Source organism: Trachymyrmex cornetzi, unplaced genomic scaffold (genome assembly GCF_001594075.2).
Source record: "Trachymyrmex cornetzi isolate Tcor2-1 unplaced genomic scaffold, Tcor1.1 scaffold98, whole genome shotgun sequence".
Classification (NCBI taxonomy): Eukaryota; Metazoa; Arthropoda; class Insecta; order Hymenoptera; family Formicidae; genus Trachymyrmex; species Trachymyrmex cornetzi.
Window position 1 is genome coordinate 391,430 of NW_017300333.1, and position 18,100 is coordinate 409,529.

The 18,100-nt window shown below is 36.2% G+C and overlaps 1 protein-coding gene across 2 annotated transcripts; it reads left to right on the plus strand.

Annotated features, from left to right (window-relative positions):
• The first annotated feature begins 14,599 nt into the window (after positions 1–14,599).
• Positions 14,600–18,051, plus strand: LOC108769999 (reticulon-4-interacting protein 1, mitochondrial). 2 transcript variants are annotated; one of them, XM_018521279.1, is made up of 9 exons: positions 14,600–14,721; positions 14,847–15,202; positions 15,589–15,829; positions 15,924–16,069; positions 16,273–16,422; positions 16,500–16,789; positions 16,865–17,050; positions 17,159–17,336; positions 17,419–18,051. In XM_018521279.1, exons 2-9 carry the CDS (start codon positions 15,155–15,157, stop codon positions 17,620–17,622), a joined length of 1,443 nt encoding a protein of 480 aa, XP_018376781.1. In that variant the 5' UTR covers positions 14,600–14,721; positions 14,847–15,154; the 3' UTR covers positions 17,623–18,051. The 2 variants fall into 2 exon arrangements, with proteins under 2 accessions (XP_018376781.1, XP_018376782.1); XM_018521280.1 differs by lacking the exon at positions 14,600–14,721 and having other exon boundaries at positions 14,728–15,202; positions 16,865–17,053; positions 17,162–17,336.
• Positions 18,052–18,100: the final 49 nt, after the last annotated feature.

Below are 18,100 nucleotides of genomic sequence, written 5' to 3' on the forward strand. Positions count from 1 at the left end.
CTCGCATGTTAATGACTAGACTAGACTTTGATTTTCCACGCAAGATTAATAGCATTCATAAATATTTTCATTGATACTTAAACAAAAGAATGCTTTTATTTAACTAATTGAAAGCATTGTTTATTTAATGGAATATATTAAAATTGTAATTGTGTTAAATTTTCCTTCGTGCTTTTTTTTTTGGTTAATTAACGATTGTCGAGACTCTGTGTGAGAAAATGATATTAGCTTAACATACAAAAAAGTCTAATGTTCAGAATCTTCTCTCCCTCGAAAATCGAAATCGATCCGCATTCGACGTCGCGACGGCGCCCGTTTGGAAAAGGCGTTGAATAAGAGAAACGATGTGCTAATCGGCTCGTTTACAGTCACGTGCACGCCCACCGTCCGGCGGTGACGTTCGATTTGCATCGGCCACTTAACGGGTGTACATAATACATCTGCACTCGTCGGCGCCCGCCGATTGCCCCCTCTCCGTCTCTCGCTCCCTTTACCCACACCTATCTACCCTTCACGGCCCGTCTCTGTTTTTCTCTCCCTCGTGTGCTTTTTCCTTCCTGTATTTCTCGCCCATATCCAACCCCTTTCCCTTCGCACGCTCTCTACCGCGTCATCTCGCCTTTTCTCCCCTTCAAGGCTGCCCATCCTCCATTCCCTATTTTATCTCCCTCTGGATAGCGCGCTCCCTCACTCGCGTCGACTCTCACACGAACCCCCTCACTCGAGAGAACATTTCCACCCTGCCGCGGCAGTTCTGGGCGGCGGCGGCGGCAGAGGAGGAAAAGCGAGTCGCAGAGCCAAGGACGGGGGCGAGTATGGCGGAGGCCAGAGGGCAAGGGTGAGAGAGCCGGCAGCTCTACCTTAACAAGTAACAAGGGTGGAGAATTAATGAGAGAGGGCGCTCGGGCGGACACTTGTGGCTACCGTCCGACCCCGGCTATCAAACCGAGGTACCGCGGAGCCACGAAAAACCCTCGAATTTAACCCACCTTCTCCCGCCGACTCTAGTGGTTGAGGAAAAAAAAAAACGGGGAAAAAATTTTCCGTTCTCCCAACTTCGCAGCGAAATTTTTGGGATACGATATAACGAATCGCCGACACGTGTATGCGCCGCTCGAGAAGAAGTTACGAGGTTTCATGCAAGAACCAGGTTCTCGCTTGTTCGCTTTCGGAATTTTAAAGAAAATTGTTCGACGCACGTATTATGAAAATTTTAGAAAGAGGTGGAATCAGTTCTCTAAAAAAGATATATCAGAACGATATTGCAGCGAGTCGAATTGTAAACGACGGATATTCCTTGAAACAACGATTATGAAAACTACATATGTATACATATACATATGCATATATTTTTTTTTCCCAATTATATTTTGTTTCCCAAATATACGAAATTGCAGATATAAATCCACAATCTTTTTGATAACTCACATTGATATCGTATCAACAATATAATACGTTATATTATATATCTACATGGAAAGAACGGTTTTAATATAGCATCTAAAAATTTAGCTAAAGATTCAGATTAAAAAAATAATTTTGTTGAATTATAAAAAAAATGTATAGAACACTTAAGCATTACTGTCAATGCTGCAACAAGTTTTAATATTCTAGCAACTAGTTCGAGCGTTCTACAAAATTACTTTGATGGTAAAAAAAAATTATTTTAAATCTGTATCTAATTAAATTTATAAATATACCGGTAAAACCGATCTTTCCATGTACAATTATTATGAGGCGTGAATACTAATAAGTACTGTAAAAAATTTTAAGGAAGGATTTCACAAACAAAAAATCAAATATAAAGTGTCATATGACCACCATATGTCAAAAACGGCTTAATTTAAAAAATACAGTATTAAAGTTGAAAAAGAAATTTCGAAAATCAGGTTATTTTGTTGAAACTTTGTATGTTTAATTTCATCAAAATAATTCGCGTGGTTTTCGAAATTATTGGAAACAAAACGAAATTTTTCCTTCAACCTTTTTCTTACATCTTTGTCTTTGACAGCTATGTCTTTAAAACTAAGAATTTCGAACATATGGTCATATGACTTTAGGACTTTTTGTCCTAAATTTGTATAAGAAATCACCCCTTAAAATTTTGTTTCAGAGTACTTACAATTAGTATCCATTCGGTATAATAACGATCTAGAATAGTATAACAAAACTCGTGTTCTTTATTTAAAAAATTAACAGGCTTAGCAAAAATCACAATTTCTTTTTATTTAGCTCAGAGAAAGTAAAACTTACGCGACACAGATATTACAGATGTATACAAATTTTTCTGAAGATATGTTAAGAACGCTGCGTATTCTTTCCGGAAGAGATTCTGGCCGTTTTGTTGCACGGGCATACGCCAACTGGCGAGTAAGCTTACACGCACACGTTGGCGATGTTCGCCGTCAGCGACGTCGCGACGCGTAACGTGAATTTTAATTAAAGCAATTAAGCGTGTGTCCATAGTTAGCTAGTCGCATTATCCAAAACGCGCGAGCCGGCTCGGTTCAAAAACGCAACAGCGATGTGTCACACGAAAGGGTGGACATCTGGCCTATCTGCACCGTCCTTTCCACTACTCTGCGTCCCCTTGTCCTGCTGTCGCTACCCCACGCGCACCCCCACGCTAATTTCTACTTACCCGCATAGTGGCGACCGTGCCTTTATTTTAATTAACACTCAGTGGATTAGTCACCCCGGTGTGTGCCGGCTCGAAGCTGTTTTCGCGACCCTCCAACTGGCGAATACCGAGGGTAAATTGGAACATTTTTTACGTAAGCATGATTACTGACTATACTCAGATTAACTGCAGTTTTCCAATTATGAATGATGTTAATTCGTACAGTTATATTTACATTAAAAATCTGCAATTTTATATAATTTTTATGACTAGATCCTTATAAAAGATTGCAAATTGTATTAATGAACGTTCGAAAAAGTGAATTCAACGAATATTTAACTTTTCATTCAAACGCGATAGATTGGATATTGTGATCGACGATCGCCTCGTGCAAAAGTAAAATGAATAACGTAGAAAAACTTTCTAATTAAAATATAAATCATTATGCCTCGGTAGTCTAAAGGCTTAGGACGGAATACGGAAGAGATCTGGGTTCGAGGTAATATTTTTCGCAATAAATTTATTTATAATTTTTCAGCACATTAACATCTTTCTAATACGATACCGGATTGAAAATCAAAATTATTAAAATTTGCTTGTCAATTTAATTTAATTTGTGATATTATTGCAGTAGTTTGATTGCGTTTGGTCCGGAAAATTCGGCGCGCAATTCGAAAGACTACAAATATGCATGTACATATATAGTATATATATAATTCACATTGAATTATTTAAAGCATTAAAGACCCAGCATCAACCGTTATAGGCTTTAATATTCTTACTTATTGTGTATTCATTATGCAATGTTCTAATGATCGTCAATTAGTTAAGTGGCAGACATTCTCAAAGTGATATCTTCTAAATTGATTATCAGTATGTACGTAAGCGTGTGAAAATCTTCTCATTTATTTGTTTCTAGAAGTAGAGAGATTGAAGAAACGACAAAGAAAAGAAATCGAAAACTGAAAGAAGTGTTTCAGCGATGAGATGGGGGCGCAAAACTGGATGCCGATGCGGGGAACGAACGGCGAACATCGGTGGGCCGGAGAGCTCGCTCGTTTCGTATCGTAAAAATCGAATGTTTCCACGGCGTAGGCGAGAGAGCAAGTGAGTGAGTGAGTGAGAGAGAGAGAGAGAGAGAGAGAGAGGGAGCGCGGCGGAGGCACCTTTACGTTCGCAGACGTGACTCCAACGCCGGCTACGGAAATATATGGGGCCGTAACGGTCGCCGCTGCCACGGGAAGCTCAAGCGGAGGAACTGAACGAGGAACTGAAGTAGTGGCTAGAAAAGGATGGAAGACGACGACGACGACGACGACGACGATAGGAGGATGGGAGTTCGGAACGAGGGAAACGAGAGCGTTGCGGAGAACGCGAAGCTGGCTCTTCTGGCAAAAGTTGGAACGAGGGAGAAAGAGTGAGACAGAGAATTAGAAGGAGAGAGGGAGAGAGGGAGAGAGGGAGAGAGGGAGAGAAAGAGAGGACGAGAGTTATGGAAGCATCAGAGGGACGGATAAACCGCCCGCAATGTAAGAGGGAGAAAGAAGGAAGAACAAGAGAGGACTGGAATAGAACGAAACGGAACGTGGATATACCCTCGCTGCCATCACCGACGCCGACGCCGCCGACGCCTCGCTGCTTGTCCGTTGGCTCACGGGACCCTCCCGGCTGGCTCCGCGACAGCCCTCGCGACCCTGTTATTTGCATACGCTGACCTCCTTTACCGATTTCCATGGCCAAACAGAAGCTTTCCGCGGACACGGGATTTTATTTCCGTCGACTGCTAGCCTTTCTACGGTCGGCTATAGATCGACACTAACTCTAGTGCGATTCTAACTTGAAAACGACGAGGAAGACACAGAGTTTTTGCGTGAAGATATGCACATTCAGTAAAAGACCGAGCTTTAGAAAGTAACGGCTAATTGCAATTCAAAACCATAAATATGTATTCTACTAATAATTTTTTTCACTGTACAGATATTACATATATAAGTTTATCTAAAAAGACTTTACCAATGTTATAATTATTATGTTATAATAATTATGTATTTAACCTATGATAAAATTTATCACATTGGTAATACCTACACGAAAAGAAATTAAAGATTATGCTAAAGTATCTAAAAATTTAGCTACACATACAAACCTAAAAATAATTTTGATATCGAAATCATCAAAAATTATGTAGAATGCTTAAATTGATGATTAAAATATCAAAACTTTTTGCAGCATTGCTCATCATGCTTTAATATCGTATTATTTTGATGATTTAACAAAATTATTTTTAGATGTATATCTAGCTAAATTTTTAGATATTTCAGCAAAATCGTTTTGCCCGTGTGAGTTAAATTTCACTAAGAAACATGGTTTGATTATACCAATAAGACGTATATAGTTGAATGCATTTTGATGAAATCAAGTGGAATTTTTATCATGATGAGGACTCATGTTTTATAATTAGAACGTTTCACAGACTTACCTATATGGATTTAATCAGTATTTTCCAGTTGGATTTATAAAACTTCTAATTATATTCAGTAGAAACTCGTCGAGAACAGTATGCGACACCACCATGAGGTAAACGCAACGAAAGTTATCTCATAATTCTCATAATTCAAAATCACACGGGATGAAATAAAAGACGCAGATATATGTGATTTTTTACCATCCCTAAAATTGAGTTTGAAGACAAAAATAAATGAGAAATGTATTTTAACAACAGAATTTTTGGTTCTATTTTTAATTCCTATAAGTTAAGGTGTTTCTACATAATTCGCAAACGTAGTATATAGAATAAAGATTCGCGTTTGTTTTTTCATTGCATGCAGTTGGTTTTCATCTCATGCGTGTATGTATGTACAGTCGTGGACAAAACGGTTGCAACACTTTTTTTAAATGGGTTTTGGAATGCAACTTGCTCACCGAGCGATTGGTTCTTAGTTATGGATTTATAGTTATATAAAAACCACACACACACACACACACAAATCGCTCGGTGAGCAGGCCACATTCCGAAAGCCATTGAAAAAAAAGTGTTGCAACCTATTTTGCGGTGATCGTCATTCTGCGTCAGCATTTGCGAACTACGTTTTGCGATTTGCGAATCATGTAGAAGCACCCTTACCCCGATCTACATAAGACGCAGAATGCGAGTCGCAGGTCGCAAAACTAGAAATTAAACGTATTTTAATTAGAATATGATTGCAGGACGCAGAACGTAAGACGCAGAAAGTTGGGTGAACTTCAACTTTCGCGCCCTGCGTCTTACGTCCTACGTATTGAGGTTTGAGACCTACTACAATCTGAAATACGTTTCACTAGCGACCTGCGACCTGCATTTTGCGTCTTAAGCCGGTTCTACATTAGTTGCAAGCTGATCGCAAGTTTGTTGCGACAGCCAATATGAAGCGTTAATTTCAAAAAATGCAAGTTTCAGATTGACTGTCGCAACAAACTTGCGATCAGCTTGCAACTAATGTAGAACCGGCTTTATGTAGATCGGGTTTAAGACGCAAAAAGCGAGTTACAGGTCGCAGGCTTATTGTATCAACCAATCAGATAAGTCAATTTTAAAAGTGATGCTTTGAGATTGACTCAAAAAGCTTGCGACCTGCGACTCGCGTTTTGCGTTTTACGTAGATCGATCGAGCTTTACACTTTTTACACATATTACGTACTGTTCTTGGAGAATTTCTACCGAATATATATATATAATTAGAAATTTTATAAATCCAACTAGAAAATACTGATTTAATTCGTATAGTTAAGTCTACGGAACGTTTAGTAATATTTCAGGTTGCATCTTATCAGAAACGTCAAAACGTGTGGAATTATGTGCACATTAACTAATTGTAGCAACGATCAAGAATCAATCAACAAGAAATTTGGGTAAATATAACAGAAAAAAATTAATTATAGTCATCTTGTAATTCCTACAAGAATTCTGATTCGTTCATTTTCAAACAGACGTACCGATTGAATCAACCAGGTTTCCGGATTAATGCAATCAGATTTTTTTTCGGTTTATAAAACAATAAAACAAATATTTTAGAAAATAGACAATTTGTCAATTATGCATCATTATAAAAATGAAGAAATGTATGTAAGTAACAATAATATATCTATGTTATATTCTGTTATCGCATTAAATTCGCCCATAATTATAAAGTTCGCACTTTTAATCGAGCCGGGCTCGGGGGTTAATAATTTCGTCAGACCACCACCAGCGTCGGCAGCTTCCATTTATTTACGGGACGCGTGGCGGGGCCAGCGAATGGCGAAACGTTTTATACGCGCGCGGAGAGCCGGAGAGAAGTCTCGTTCAGAATCAGGCCGAGTCGCCGGTACACGCTCATTGTCCTGGGTACGAACAATGAGTTACCGGCGCCTTTATCGTCACGGCGCCGCAAGACGCTCCGTAACGAGACAGCGCGATGGGAATACGAGATTGTCGCGTGCGTCTCTGCCCGCGTGTCTTCGCACACGTACACAATACGTGCGCGCGTGCGCGCGCACACTGTATCAGCTTTTTGGCAGTCGTACGATACCTCATACTCGCCTCGTCGCCCCTTTGTTGGCGGGGAAAATCGTCGTAAGCTGAATGCTCGCGACAATAAAGGATCCGTACGTATGTACACGCGGTTAGGGACTCTATTGCTTTGCGTATCGCATAACACATGCGAACTGTATGCGTACGCGTACGTACACACACGTGCGCGTGTAAGCGCGACGTGATGCTTTTATAAGTCTTTATCGTGTGTGTGCATTTCGTTATAAATAAGCATGGCATTTTCAAATTATGAATCAGGCAATGATATTTCTTTATTAATACTGCGAGAAAGGATTCTGCATTAATCAAATGGAAAAAATGGTTTCAATCAAATTGGCTGAAACTGCGATAGTTTGTAGCAATTGTGAGACACTGATAAAAAATTTCGAAGATGGACATATTTTGCTGTAACACAATTTGAAAATTATTCGTCTAATCAAACTGAAAAGCATTTTTGTAGTCTACCGGTTTTTAACGATATAGATATTTATATATATACGTGTCTATTCATAATAACGTCAGACATAATGGAATAACCATCGCAGTTATCACACCACTCCCTCCCTCCACGTACACATACAGAGGCACAAATTTATCGAATAGTAAATAGAAAGTGTATATACGTGTTTAACTATATAAATGTTTATAATAGGTCTGTTTTCTGTGGCTGAACCAGTGTACATTTTTGGAACTTAAAATGAAATAGGTATATATTTGATATTTGTCGAAAGCGAGAAAGAGACTTCTAGTGCAATCTAGTGCAGGAACAGAAAACAGACCAATAGTTTAAAAAAAGTAATGGCGTACTGTTATAAAGAGATACTTTTTAGAAGTATCTATAATTAGATCCAAAATAGTAATAGTAACTTTAATTCATGTTGTGCGCTACAGCAAAATCTGTCCATTTTTATGGGCAGTTATAGTTGTATTTATGAACACATTTTGTGATCAGTATCTCATAAATTGCAAAATATTATGGCTAATTTAACTGACAATGAAACCACTTTTTCCATATAATTAATGCATTCTTTTGTAAAATCTTATCGATTTCACACTTTATTTTGATCGGAAAGATTGACTTTTCAATTCGAAGTAATTAAATGAGAATTTGAAAGGACATGATATATCACATAATTTTTCTCGAAAAACTTATTAAGTTGAAAAAATTACTACTTGAGAAAAATTAATCGAAAACTATCATTAACTTTGTTCATCTATTTGTTTAAATTATAGATTACACACATGTGGATTCTTCAAGTTTTTCTCTGCTTCCAAAATTCACTTTTTACAGTTTACGGTCGGTACGAGCGTGTCGCAATTAATATCTCATTCTGTCTCAATGCAACTCACGTCGACTGACGCCGCTGAATTAATTGATATTTGAAAGTTCGGTGAAAGTGTGTGACCACTCTAAATCATGCATGCCGATCGCCATGTCGTTAAAGAGCATTTAAAGCACGTACGTGCATAGTAAAGCCGGATTCCTACTATGCGAGCGAGCGCGAACAAGCGCGAAATAACTCTTTAATGAACGCGAAAGAATGTCGCTGTATTGGCGGTGACGTTCATTCATGTTTGTTCGCGCTCGCTTACATAGTTTAGTTTAACGAAATCAGAAACGAATTTGAACGATAACGAAAAAAAGGCTGAGATCGATCGTAGGATTCCTAACGGCGATAGTGCACATTGTCCGTGATTACGTTTATCTTAAGATGCATTCAGAAAAAATATTTTTTACACTGCCTGTGTCGCCTCGCTGATTGGTTGCTGCTTGACGCTAATATGAATGCACCTTTACACACGCGTTCGGAGCTTTCAGTTACGACTCATTTTGTCGCGTTAACGCGACGAGCTCACGGGTGAACATCGATGTATGAAGCTTCGTATACACGGATGCCAGGACTCGTCCAGGACGTGTCTGGACATCGAGCGGCTTGCTAATGCGAGCCCCGAGCGCGGTGCAGAAAATGAGCGTATGCATATGCGCCGCGGTGCACGCCGCCGAGAAAATCGAGAGCTCTTGCGGTGGAAGGTTTAACAGAAAGTGGCATACGTAAAAAACAGAATATCCATGCAAAATTTACTGCCAAGGAGGATAACAAGCGTTGCTCAACTTTATACGCGAAGCATGAGGTTTGTTTTCTGTGTTCCTGCACGAGGATTGTACTAGAACTGAACTTAATTGAACTAGTGCAATCCAGAACTGACGAGTGTAAGCGTGCAAACAAGGAATAAAAAACGTTTTAGTGCAAGATAAAAATAGCGTCCTATATTGTTTACATGGAAGTATTAGATTCGTGTGATGAAAATGAATGCAATTCCATTTTAAAAAATTCTTAATTGAAGATAATGATGACACAAAATGTTTTAATACGTAGGCCTGCTATTATTTATATATATTTATTATTTTATTACTCATAAATTCTCGGATAATTATTTAGAAGACGCCCCTCACCTTCAATTTTAATAAAATTATGCTCATTTGTCGCATTTTTGCATGAAACGAAAGAATCTGGCAGTAAAATGTTGTGCCTAGTCCCGCGAACCGATATAGGCACAACATTTTACTGTCAGATTCTTTCGTTTCATGCAAAAACGTATCGAATGAGCATAATTTCACTGAAATTGAAGGTGAAGGGTATCTTCTAAATAATTACTAATTCTCGCACTATTTGTACATACATAGGTCTGTTTTCTGTGGCTGAACTAGTGTACACTAGTGCTTGTACTGCTTACACTGACTTTAGACCTAGTGTAGCCAATACAGTGAACTGAGTACCATGCACTGAGTTCTGTTGCACTGAAAAAACATCGTCGCTGACGCCATTTTGAGAACAGAAACCGCTTTAGTGTATACTTTTTGAACTAGTGCAACCAGTGCAGGAACAGAAAACAAACCTATGATATAGAAGATGAAAAAAAAGAGATAACATTAAGTATCTGTCGATATGGTTGCGGCGAAATGGGACGCAGTCTTCGGAGAATTGGCTCTTACGGAAGATACGAGAAACGTAGGACGCAAAGAACACACGGTTTTTGAGAAAGGAAAGGTACACCGCTCGATCGTATATACAGGAAAAATTCTTTGCGAAATGTACACGAGAAACGTAGGACGCAAAGAACACACGGAAAAGTTTTTGAGAAAGGAAAGGTACACCGCTCGATCGTATATACAGGAAAAATTCTTTGCGAAATGTTGGAGCGCCGAAGCGTTTTGATGGAAAAATGTTTTCTTTCGTATGATCTCTTGTTTAAAATCACGGCTTTGAAAGTCTTAATCTGAATATCAGTGCAATCTTCTTTCTATATGTATGTGCGAAAGACTAATTATCTTGATATTAGGTTCAGATCTGAGAGCAATTAAATAGCGACAATGGAATTTTATGTGAGAATAAAGATGCAATAAAAGTGCGGAATTTTTTAAATTTACGATTCGAAAATAATGCGAATCAATCTCTATAGAAAATTATAACAAAAGAATCACAGAAGATGAGAAAAAAGACTCACGATAGCATTGCGCGACGATGGTCCAGTATAAAAAAAGCACAAGTTATTAAAATTACAGCATCAAAAAAGCACAAGTTATTAAATTATAAGTTATAGAAATTAATATATATCATAGATTTTTTTTTTAGAAAGGAGAAAACAATTTTGAATATTCACAAAAGGATATTGCGAATGTTATCAATTATCTTTCTCGTACTTTTACTGGTATTTACATATACAATGCGATTTTAGTGTTGGTAAAAATTCAACATTAACATTCCTTTTTTAGCAAATTATTAATTATAATTTAACGAATATTTATGCTATTTTATTTTTTTAATAGATTCTACTTTTTTTATCATCTAATTATGACAATATCGCTAAGCAATGAAGCGTTTGTCAAACCGCAATGATGCGACGAATAGATAATTATAATACATGAATGACTGTACCCACCATTCTCTGCACTGACGTTATCCCTACGCCAACTGCTGTTCCCTCGATCTAGCCATCCACTCACTGACCAATCGATCGAAAAAAAAAAACCGCAGCTAATTACCGCCATCGCACATCGATTATTAATGCGACACGATTCATCTGCACAGCATTTGACTCGGTACTCCCGTACATTCACACACTTACGCATGTTCAACTTCCAACATGTTGAAAATACGCTGCAACATTTTTATACCGATGATCAAGTATCGATTTAAGAAAATCTAACTTACATACTTATGACGCGTATATACGAGTATATTTTAACCTTTCGTTTGCAATCTAGGTCTTTTTGACATAAGCGAATCTGTATTTGTATTTGTATCTGTAAGAAATTTGTATCATTAAGGGGATGATTGGATCGACGATCGAACTTGATCGAGGTCGATAGTACAGACCTTTTTTAATTCCAAATTCGATAGTAGTGATATCTTTCATTCATTTCCTATATTTATTATATGTATATCGTTGTGTCTCACTCAAACGCATTCATCTGTCCTTATCTAACATATTGCAACACCATCTCTTGCAAGATCGAACACCTACTACTAGACACAATTATTGCTTTGTTTATTATTCCGAGACTTCGCTCAGCATTCATATACGCGTCATTTGCAGATCGATATAAATCTTTCTTTTGAAGCTTTTAATCTTAGTTTTATAAACTTAGTATTGTTTGTGCATGTAATATATATATGCTTAGTGCTGCACCCCCGTCTTTTGATCCATACGAGCTATGAAACTTTTGTATTAAAGAATCATCTACGTCAGGTGACAGTTCTATGAATTAAAAAAAATGGAAGTTTTTAACTTTTTTTTTCGATTTTAGTATGAAGTCTATTGCGGCATCACCAAATTTTGCGTCTACTTTAATCCTGTAAAAGGATTTTTGATTCCGTTTAGTAAATTTGAAGATTCATATCGATCTGTAAAATCCCGACAATTTGGCCACTTCAGCATCCCTTTAAAGGGAAATAAATTTGTTGCTTAATATTATCATAATTGGATGATGAAAAGTATAAGAATCTATTTTAAAAAACTAATCACGATTTCGTAATTTTGCAATTAGTAGGCTACTAAATAAATAAGAAACGTTAATGTTTAATTAAAATGTTGAATTTTCATTTTAAGAAACTGCCACTAAAATCGCATTCTTCGAAATAAAATCGAGATCTTTTACTAGTAAGTTATACATTTTTAAACAAATTTTCATTTTTTTTCTTTATTTTTGCTCAAATTTCAATTTTTATCAAATAAAGGCTTTAACACTGTTAAAAAACTATTTGTTAATTATAGTAACAGAGAGATATTAAAAATTAATTCTAAATTTTTCCACATTTTTTGAAATCATAGAACAAGAAAAAGATTTGGGATAGAAAAAACCTAGATCGTAATGGAGGGTTAATATATAATAACCAAACGATATGCTCTTGCTACTTTTAATATACTTTACATAAGATACACTTCTCTTGACGCTCCTGTATACATTTTGGTATACGATAAATACTACGACATACCATGCAATCGTCATGGATCACAGCCGAGAGACGCGCACATTGATTTACGCGACAGTTATTCGATGCTCTGTCACGAAGCCTTCATGCGACATTATCGAAACGTAAGTGAGCACGGACGTGTACTTTTTCTAAACGTGTATTTTTTCTAAAAAGCGAGCGCGGTAGTCACGGGTTAATGTTACGATGACTTTGACTCTGCTACAATCTCTCTAGAACGCGACCGCGCGCAATGTTCAACAGTAAGATATTAACAATTTACATGTGATTACATAACAACGATTCTTTTTAGAATTTGAAACAAAAATGATACAGACAAAGAAAATAAAGGAGTGTGTAAAAATGGCCAATTTTAACACCTTGAACGGACACCTTTAAAAATACAGTTATTATCTTTAAAGTCCATACATTCATAAAAGAAAGCTTATTTATTCAAAAAAAGCTTGGGAAATCTTTTCAAAATTATAAAATAAGTTGTTCGAATGCCTTACAAAAAACTCATTTTGTTTCTAATGAACGACAAATTTCAAAACTACAGTGTGTTTACATTTAACACATATTGGACCATTAAATACTGTAAGAATACACTATTAGAGAGATTCGCGCAAATGAATAAATATACAGGATGTCTCACTTTAACTTTTTACCAAAATATCTCGAAATGTATAAAAGATACGGAAAAATATTTCAAACAAAAGTTGTAAGGTTCGAAGGGGAACATAAGAAGGTACCATTGATTTAGGTGGCGCTGCCAAGGTTAGATATCAAGATCAGTTCTAATTTTTTAAATAAAACTTTCCATTTTTCATGAATATTCTTATAACACATCTACTTAAAACAGTCTTGAAATAAGAACGGACTAGGTATGAATACCGCCCTATTGACAAAAAACTACTGTATGCTGTCATCTAACGGTATATCACTCGAATTTCATATCGCACAATCAATATTTTTAACGTGTTGATATAACATTTTTATCTAATAAAATTGTTTGTGATACAATATATTTATCTTCTGCCGCACAATGACTTTTTTTATCGACATGTGATAATTATACCAACTCTATAAATAGTATAATTATCACATGTCGATAAAATTCATTGCGCGGCAGAAGATAAACATGTGATCATTATACTAACTATATATTTTCAATAACGATCTATTATCTGTCACAATTATAGATCGTTATTGAAAATATGTATTAAATATGATGATATTCATATACAGATTTATTAGGTAATTCTAATTTCTACTTCATATATTTCCTCTTTTCAACGCGTTCCTATATCAGTAATTTTTATCTTCATTTTTTAGACTCAGACAATTAAATGTCCGAAGCAAATCTTAAGAATAATGTCTGTGAAGGCCCGTCTACAATACGCGGAGTAAGAAGTAAGAGTAAGAAATTGACCAATCACAGTCGATTATTCTTCTCACATTCGACTGTGATTCGTCAATTTCTTACTCCTACTTCTTACTCCGTGTATTGTAGAGGACGCATTACAGTTTATAATTACGACTTTCTTCCATTTTATGTAATATAATAAAATAAAATTTCCCGTCAAATTGAAAACAAAAGAATCGAAACAACAGATCGCTAACAGAACTGTCAAATCTTTATTCCTATAGCTCTTTTGATCTAATGCGGGGTCTACAATAGAAGTCGTAGCAGTCGTAGGGTCTAAGTCGTAGAAAATTGACCAATCATAGTCGATTATTCTTCTCATATTCTACTGTGATTGGTTAATTTTCTACGACTTAAGACTCTACGACTTCTATTCTATAGACCCCGCTTTAAAAACGCTGAGATGCAGCCCTCTGATTGATTCGTGACTTCTTAAGATGACTTGAATATAAGAACTGACTATGAATACCGGCCTAAATTAAACAGCCAGCGTATGGCGCAAACTTCAGTGTCACGTGAGACACCATGGAGTGCGCAATGCTGCCATTGCTCACGATATTACGTCACACTCCATAATCAACACTGGGCAGACTGGGCTGCGTTCGGATTCCCACCCGAGTGCTCCTCGGGTGTCATGTCTTCCTTGTTTAATGTTCGTTAAACTACAAGGATGATATGACATCCGGGGAGCACCCAGGTGGGAATCCGAACGCAGCCCAGTACGAATTAACCTATCCATGAGTCTATCCCCCGCATTTACAACGTGTCGATTTAAAGGAGAGATCAGTCCCCGCCGTAGAACGCGACATGTCGGCAATCAGCACGTGAACCTATCTGTCCGATTGAGAAACGTTGATCCACATCAAGCCGCAAGATGTTCGTCGACCCGTCATCGCGTCTCGCAGCACAAACTTGATATCTATTTCGAGTCGTACGCAATGCGTTAATCGTTTATTTATAAACGTCGCTGTATCGTTTTTCCAGCCGATGTTTACTTAGGTCTTCACACTCGCATAATCGTAAAATGTGTTAAGCCTCTTCTTTTTCTCTGTCATTCCTTTTCTCATTTTCGTCGTGTATAAATTATGGACGAAGTTTGGTTTCATCTCTCGAATCAGCTCGAAACGTTGCAGGTAATTGGATTTGCTTCTGATATTTCCATGCTTGCTCCAACAATCGTGCTTTATATAATATTTAAAAATTTGTCAGTTAATTTGAAAGTTGTAATTTTACAGATTTGTAATCCCAAAACATTTTGTAAATATTATGTTACCTTCGTTTTTAAACTTTTTAAACTTTGCGTTATAATGTGTGTTACTTAAATTACATAAGTTTTTTTAATTAAAGGATAAATTTTAATACTGTATGTCAATTTTATATATAAACTATGTAGTTCAATATTATATAATATTTTGATGTGTCAACCTTAACGCACATCTGCAAATCATTTGGCATAAAATCATAGAAGATTATTCATAGAAAAAAATTCAATATACTACACAAAAAAATTTGGGGGAAGGTTCAAACATCAATAGCAGTGCAACAGGGACAGCAATGGTGTGTGACATGGCTAGCTCAGCTACGACAATTTATCCTGCAGCTTTGCGACGAGCAACATGCTCAGTATGCCAAAGACATTGTATCACACATGGCTGCTTCTGTACAAAGAGGATGGCAAGAGGTTCAGTTTCAATATTACAGTACTCAATGGAATTCAATAGATTTTTATCGCCAAATAAGAATCTTATGTGTTAATAAAGGTACATTGAATATTCAAATATATTTTGATAGATTCTTTTTATGTAGTAATAAAGTTTATTTTATCGAACATAAGGCTGTTTATATTCTGTCCAGTGTCAAAGAGAGAAGCAATATTTTGCTTGACAGGCTTAGTGATTGGAACTGTAACGGGCTACTATGTCAGTGTAAATTGGAAACCTACCTCTCAACATAAACATCATATAAAAACTATTGCTTGTCATCATTATTACGGTATCGAGGTATATCATATATACAACATCACATTATGATTTTGAATATAGATATAAATATATAGTTTGGTATTCATAGTTCATTCTTATTTTAAGACCGTCTTAAATAATGTTAAGATGCTAATATAGAGCAGTGATTGGCTTGTTACATGACTTAAGATGGTCTTAAATATAAAAACCAACTATGAATACCAGCCTTACTATTGCCGCAGGGTGTATTACTGATAGACGATTCCGAAATGCCAACGATTAAAAAATCAAACGAATTGCTTATACAAGTTAAGGCCGCCTCGCTTAATATTATTGATACAAAGATATGCTCTGGTTACTCTAGGATCTATAGAAGATTACTTAACTCAGGAGTAAGTAAAGTTTCTGAAGAGCCCATTGATATCTGATGATCCAAACTATTATTGTAACTATGTACCTATGTATTTAGAAACAGAAAGAACTGCCTGTAACTTTAGGGAGAGATTGTGCAGGAGTGATAGTTGACATTGGACAAAGCGTTATCAATTTCGATATTGGGGATGAAGTATTTTTAGCTGTTCCATCGTGGGCTTCTGGCACGATGGCAGAATATATAATTGTTCCAGAAACGCAAGTAGCAAGACGGCCTAAATCATGTAACTTCGAAGCCTCTGCCAGCCTGCCATACAATGGTTGCCTGGCGTGGGATGCTTTAGTTAATAGATCTGTCATCAAGGAAGGCAATGCCAAAGGAAAAAGGTAATACTCTTGATATCATCTTTCTTGGCTCTCATATCTAAAATATCAATTGATATAAGAATATTATCGTTGTAGAGTTCTCATTTTCGGTGGGAATACTCCGATCGGTTGCATCTTGACGCAATTAATTAAGTTATGGGGTGGATATGTAGTAACCGCCTGCCGAACGGACGCCGTGCCTGTAATGAAGGCATTGGGTACCGACGAAATTATAGTAATAAACGAAACCGACGTCGAGAAAGAATTACAATTGCATGATAAGTACGAAGAAGTTTTCAGAATAAGATTTATAATACAAAAATTATTTTATTTAAATAAAAGAATAAAAAATATATAGTTTTAATTAGATTGAACTTAATTTCACTACAGATTCGATGCCATTTTTTATACTGATAATCAACCTTTTAAAGAACATATTTTAAAGAAACGCTTATTACCTCATGGCTCCTACGTATCAACTATTCCTGAACAATTGACATCGGACTCGCTGGGATTTATTTGTGGAAGTATATTTGCTGGATGTGTTAGAATAAAATTATTGGTTCAGGTATTTTAATTTTAATTCATGCCAGTTCAATAATAAAAATCATTGTTTATAATATATTCCTAACTGATACTTTAAATTGTAGTATATGTTCGGATTTAATATGCATCAATGGAAGGAAGGGACAAAGTTGAATGTTGCATATTTGCGAGCATTATGCGAGCTGACCGATGCTGATCATTTACAAACAGTTATGGATAGGGTGTACGCGCCATACGATATCGAGCGAGCATTGCTCCATGTTTTAGATCCGAATTCTATTGGTAGTACGATTATAACATTTCAATAACGTATCATTGGAAAAAATTTATATTGAGACTATATATAGATATACTGTATATCTCTTGTACATAACAGTGTATAATTTTGGCGGGTAATCACTGCCATATACTGTTAATAAATATTTACATCATTGCAAATCAAGAAATAGTAGTTCAAACATACTTGGTGCTAAAATAAAGACTGACGTGATATAATTAACAGATATAGAATACTTTGTCCTTTTCTAAATTCCTGTCAAGCTATTATTAAAAGATTATTTAGAAATATTAATAAGAAATAAAATATAATGTGAAGATATAAAATATGATGTGAAGAAATAAAATAATAAAAAATAAAATATATGAAGATGTACAATGACAATAAATGACATGCGTGAATCTAAATAATATAGCAATGTAAAAATTTTTATAAAAATATACCACGAGACATTGTTGAACGCTCGCCACGATGAAATTTATAAAAATATGTATTGTACACGAATATTG

What these genes read in the sequence shown, in the direction of transcription:
- LOC108769999 (XM_018521279.1), top strand. Translation starts at nt 15,155, where the DNA reads ATGGACGAAGTTTGGTTTCATCTCTCGAATCAGCTCGAAACGTTGCAG. An exon ending in ATCAGCTCGAAACGTTGCAG is followed by an intron (nt 15,203 to 15,588) that starts GTAATTGGATTT and finishes ATTTGGGGGAAG; the next exon opens with GTTCAAACATCAATAGCAGT. An exon ending in GAATTACAATTGCATGATAA is followed by an intron (nt 17,051 to 17,158) that starts GTACGAAGAAGT and finishes ATTTCACTACAG; the next exon opens with ATTCGATGCCATTTTTTATA.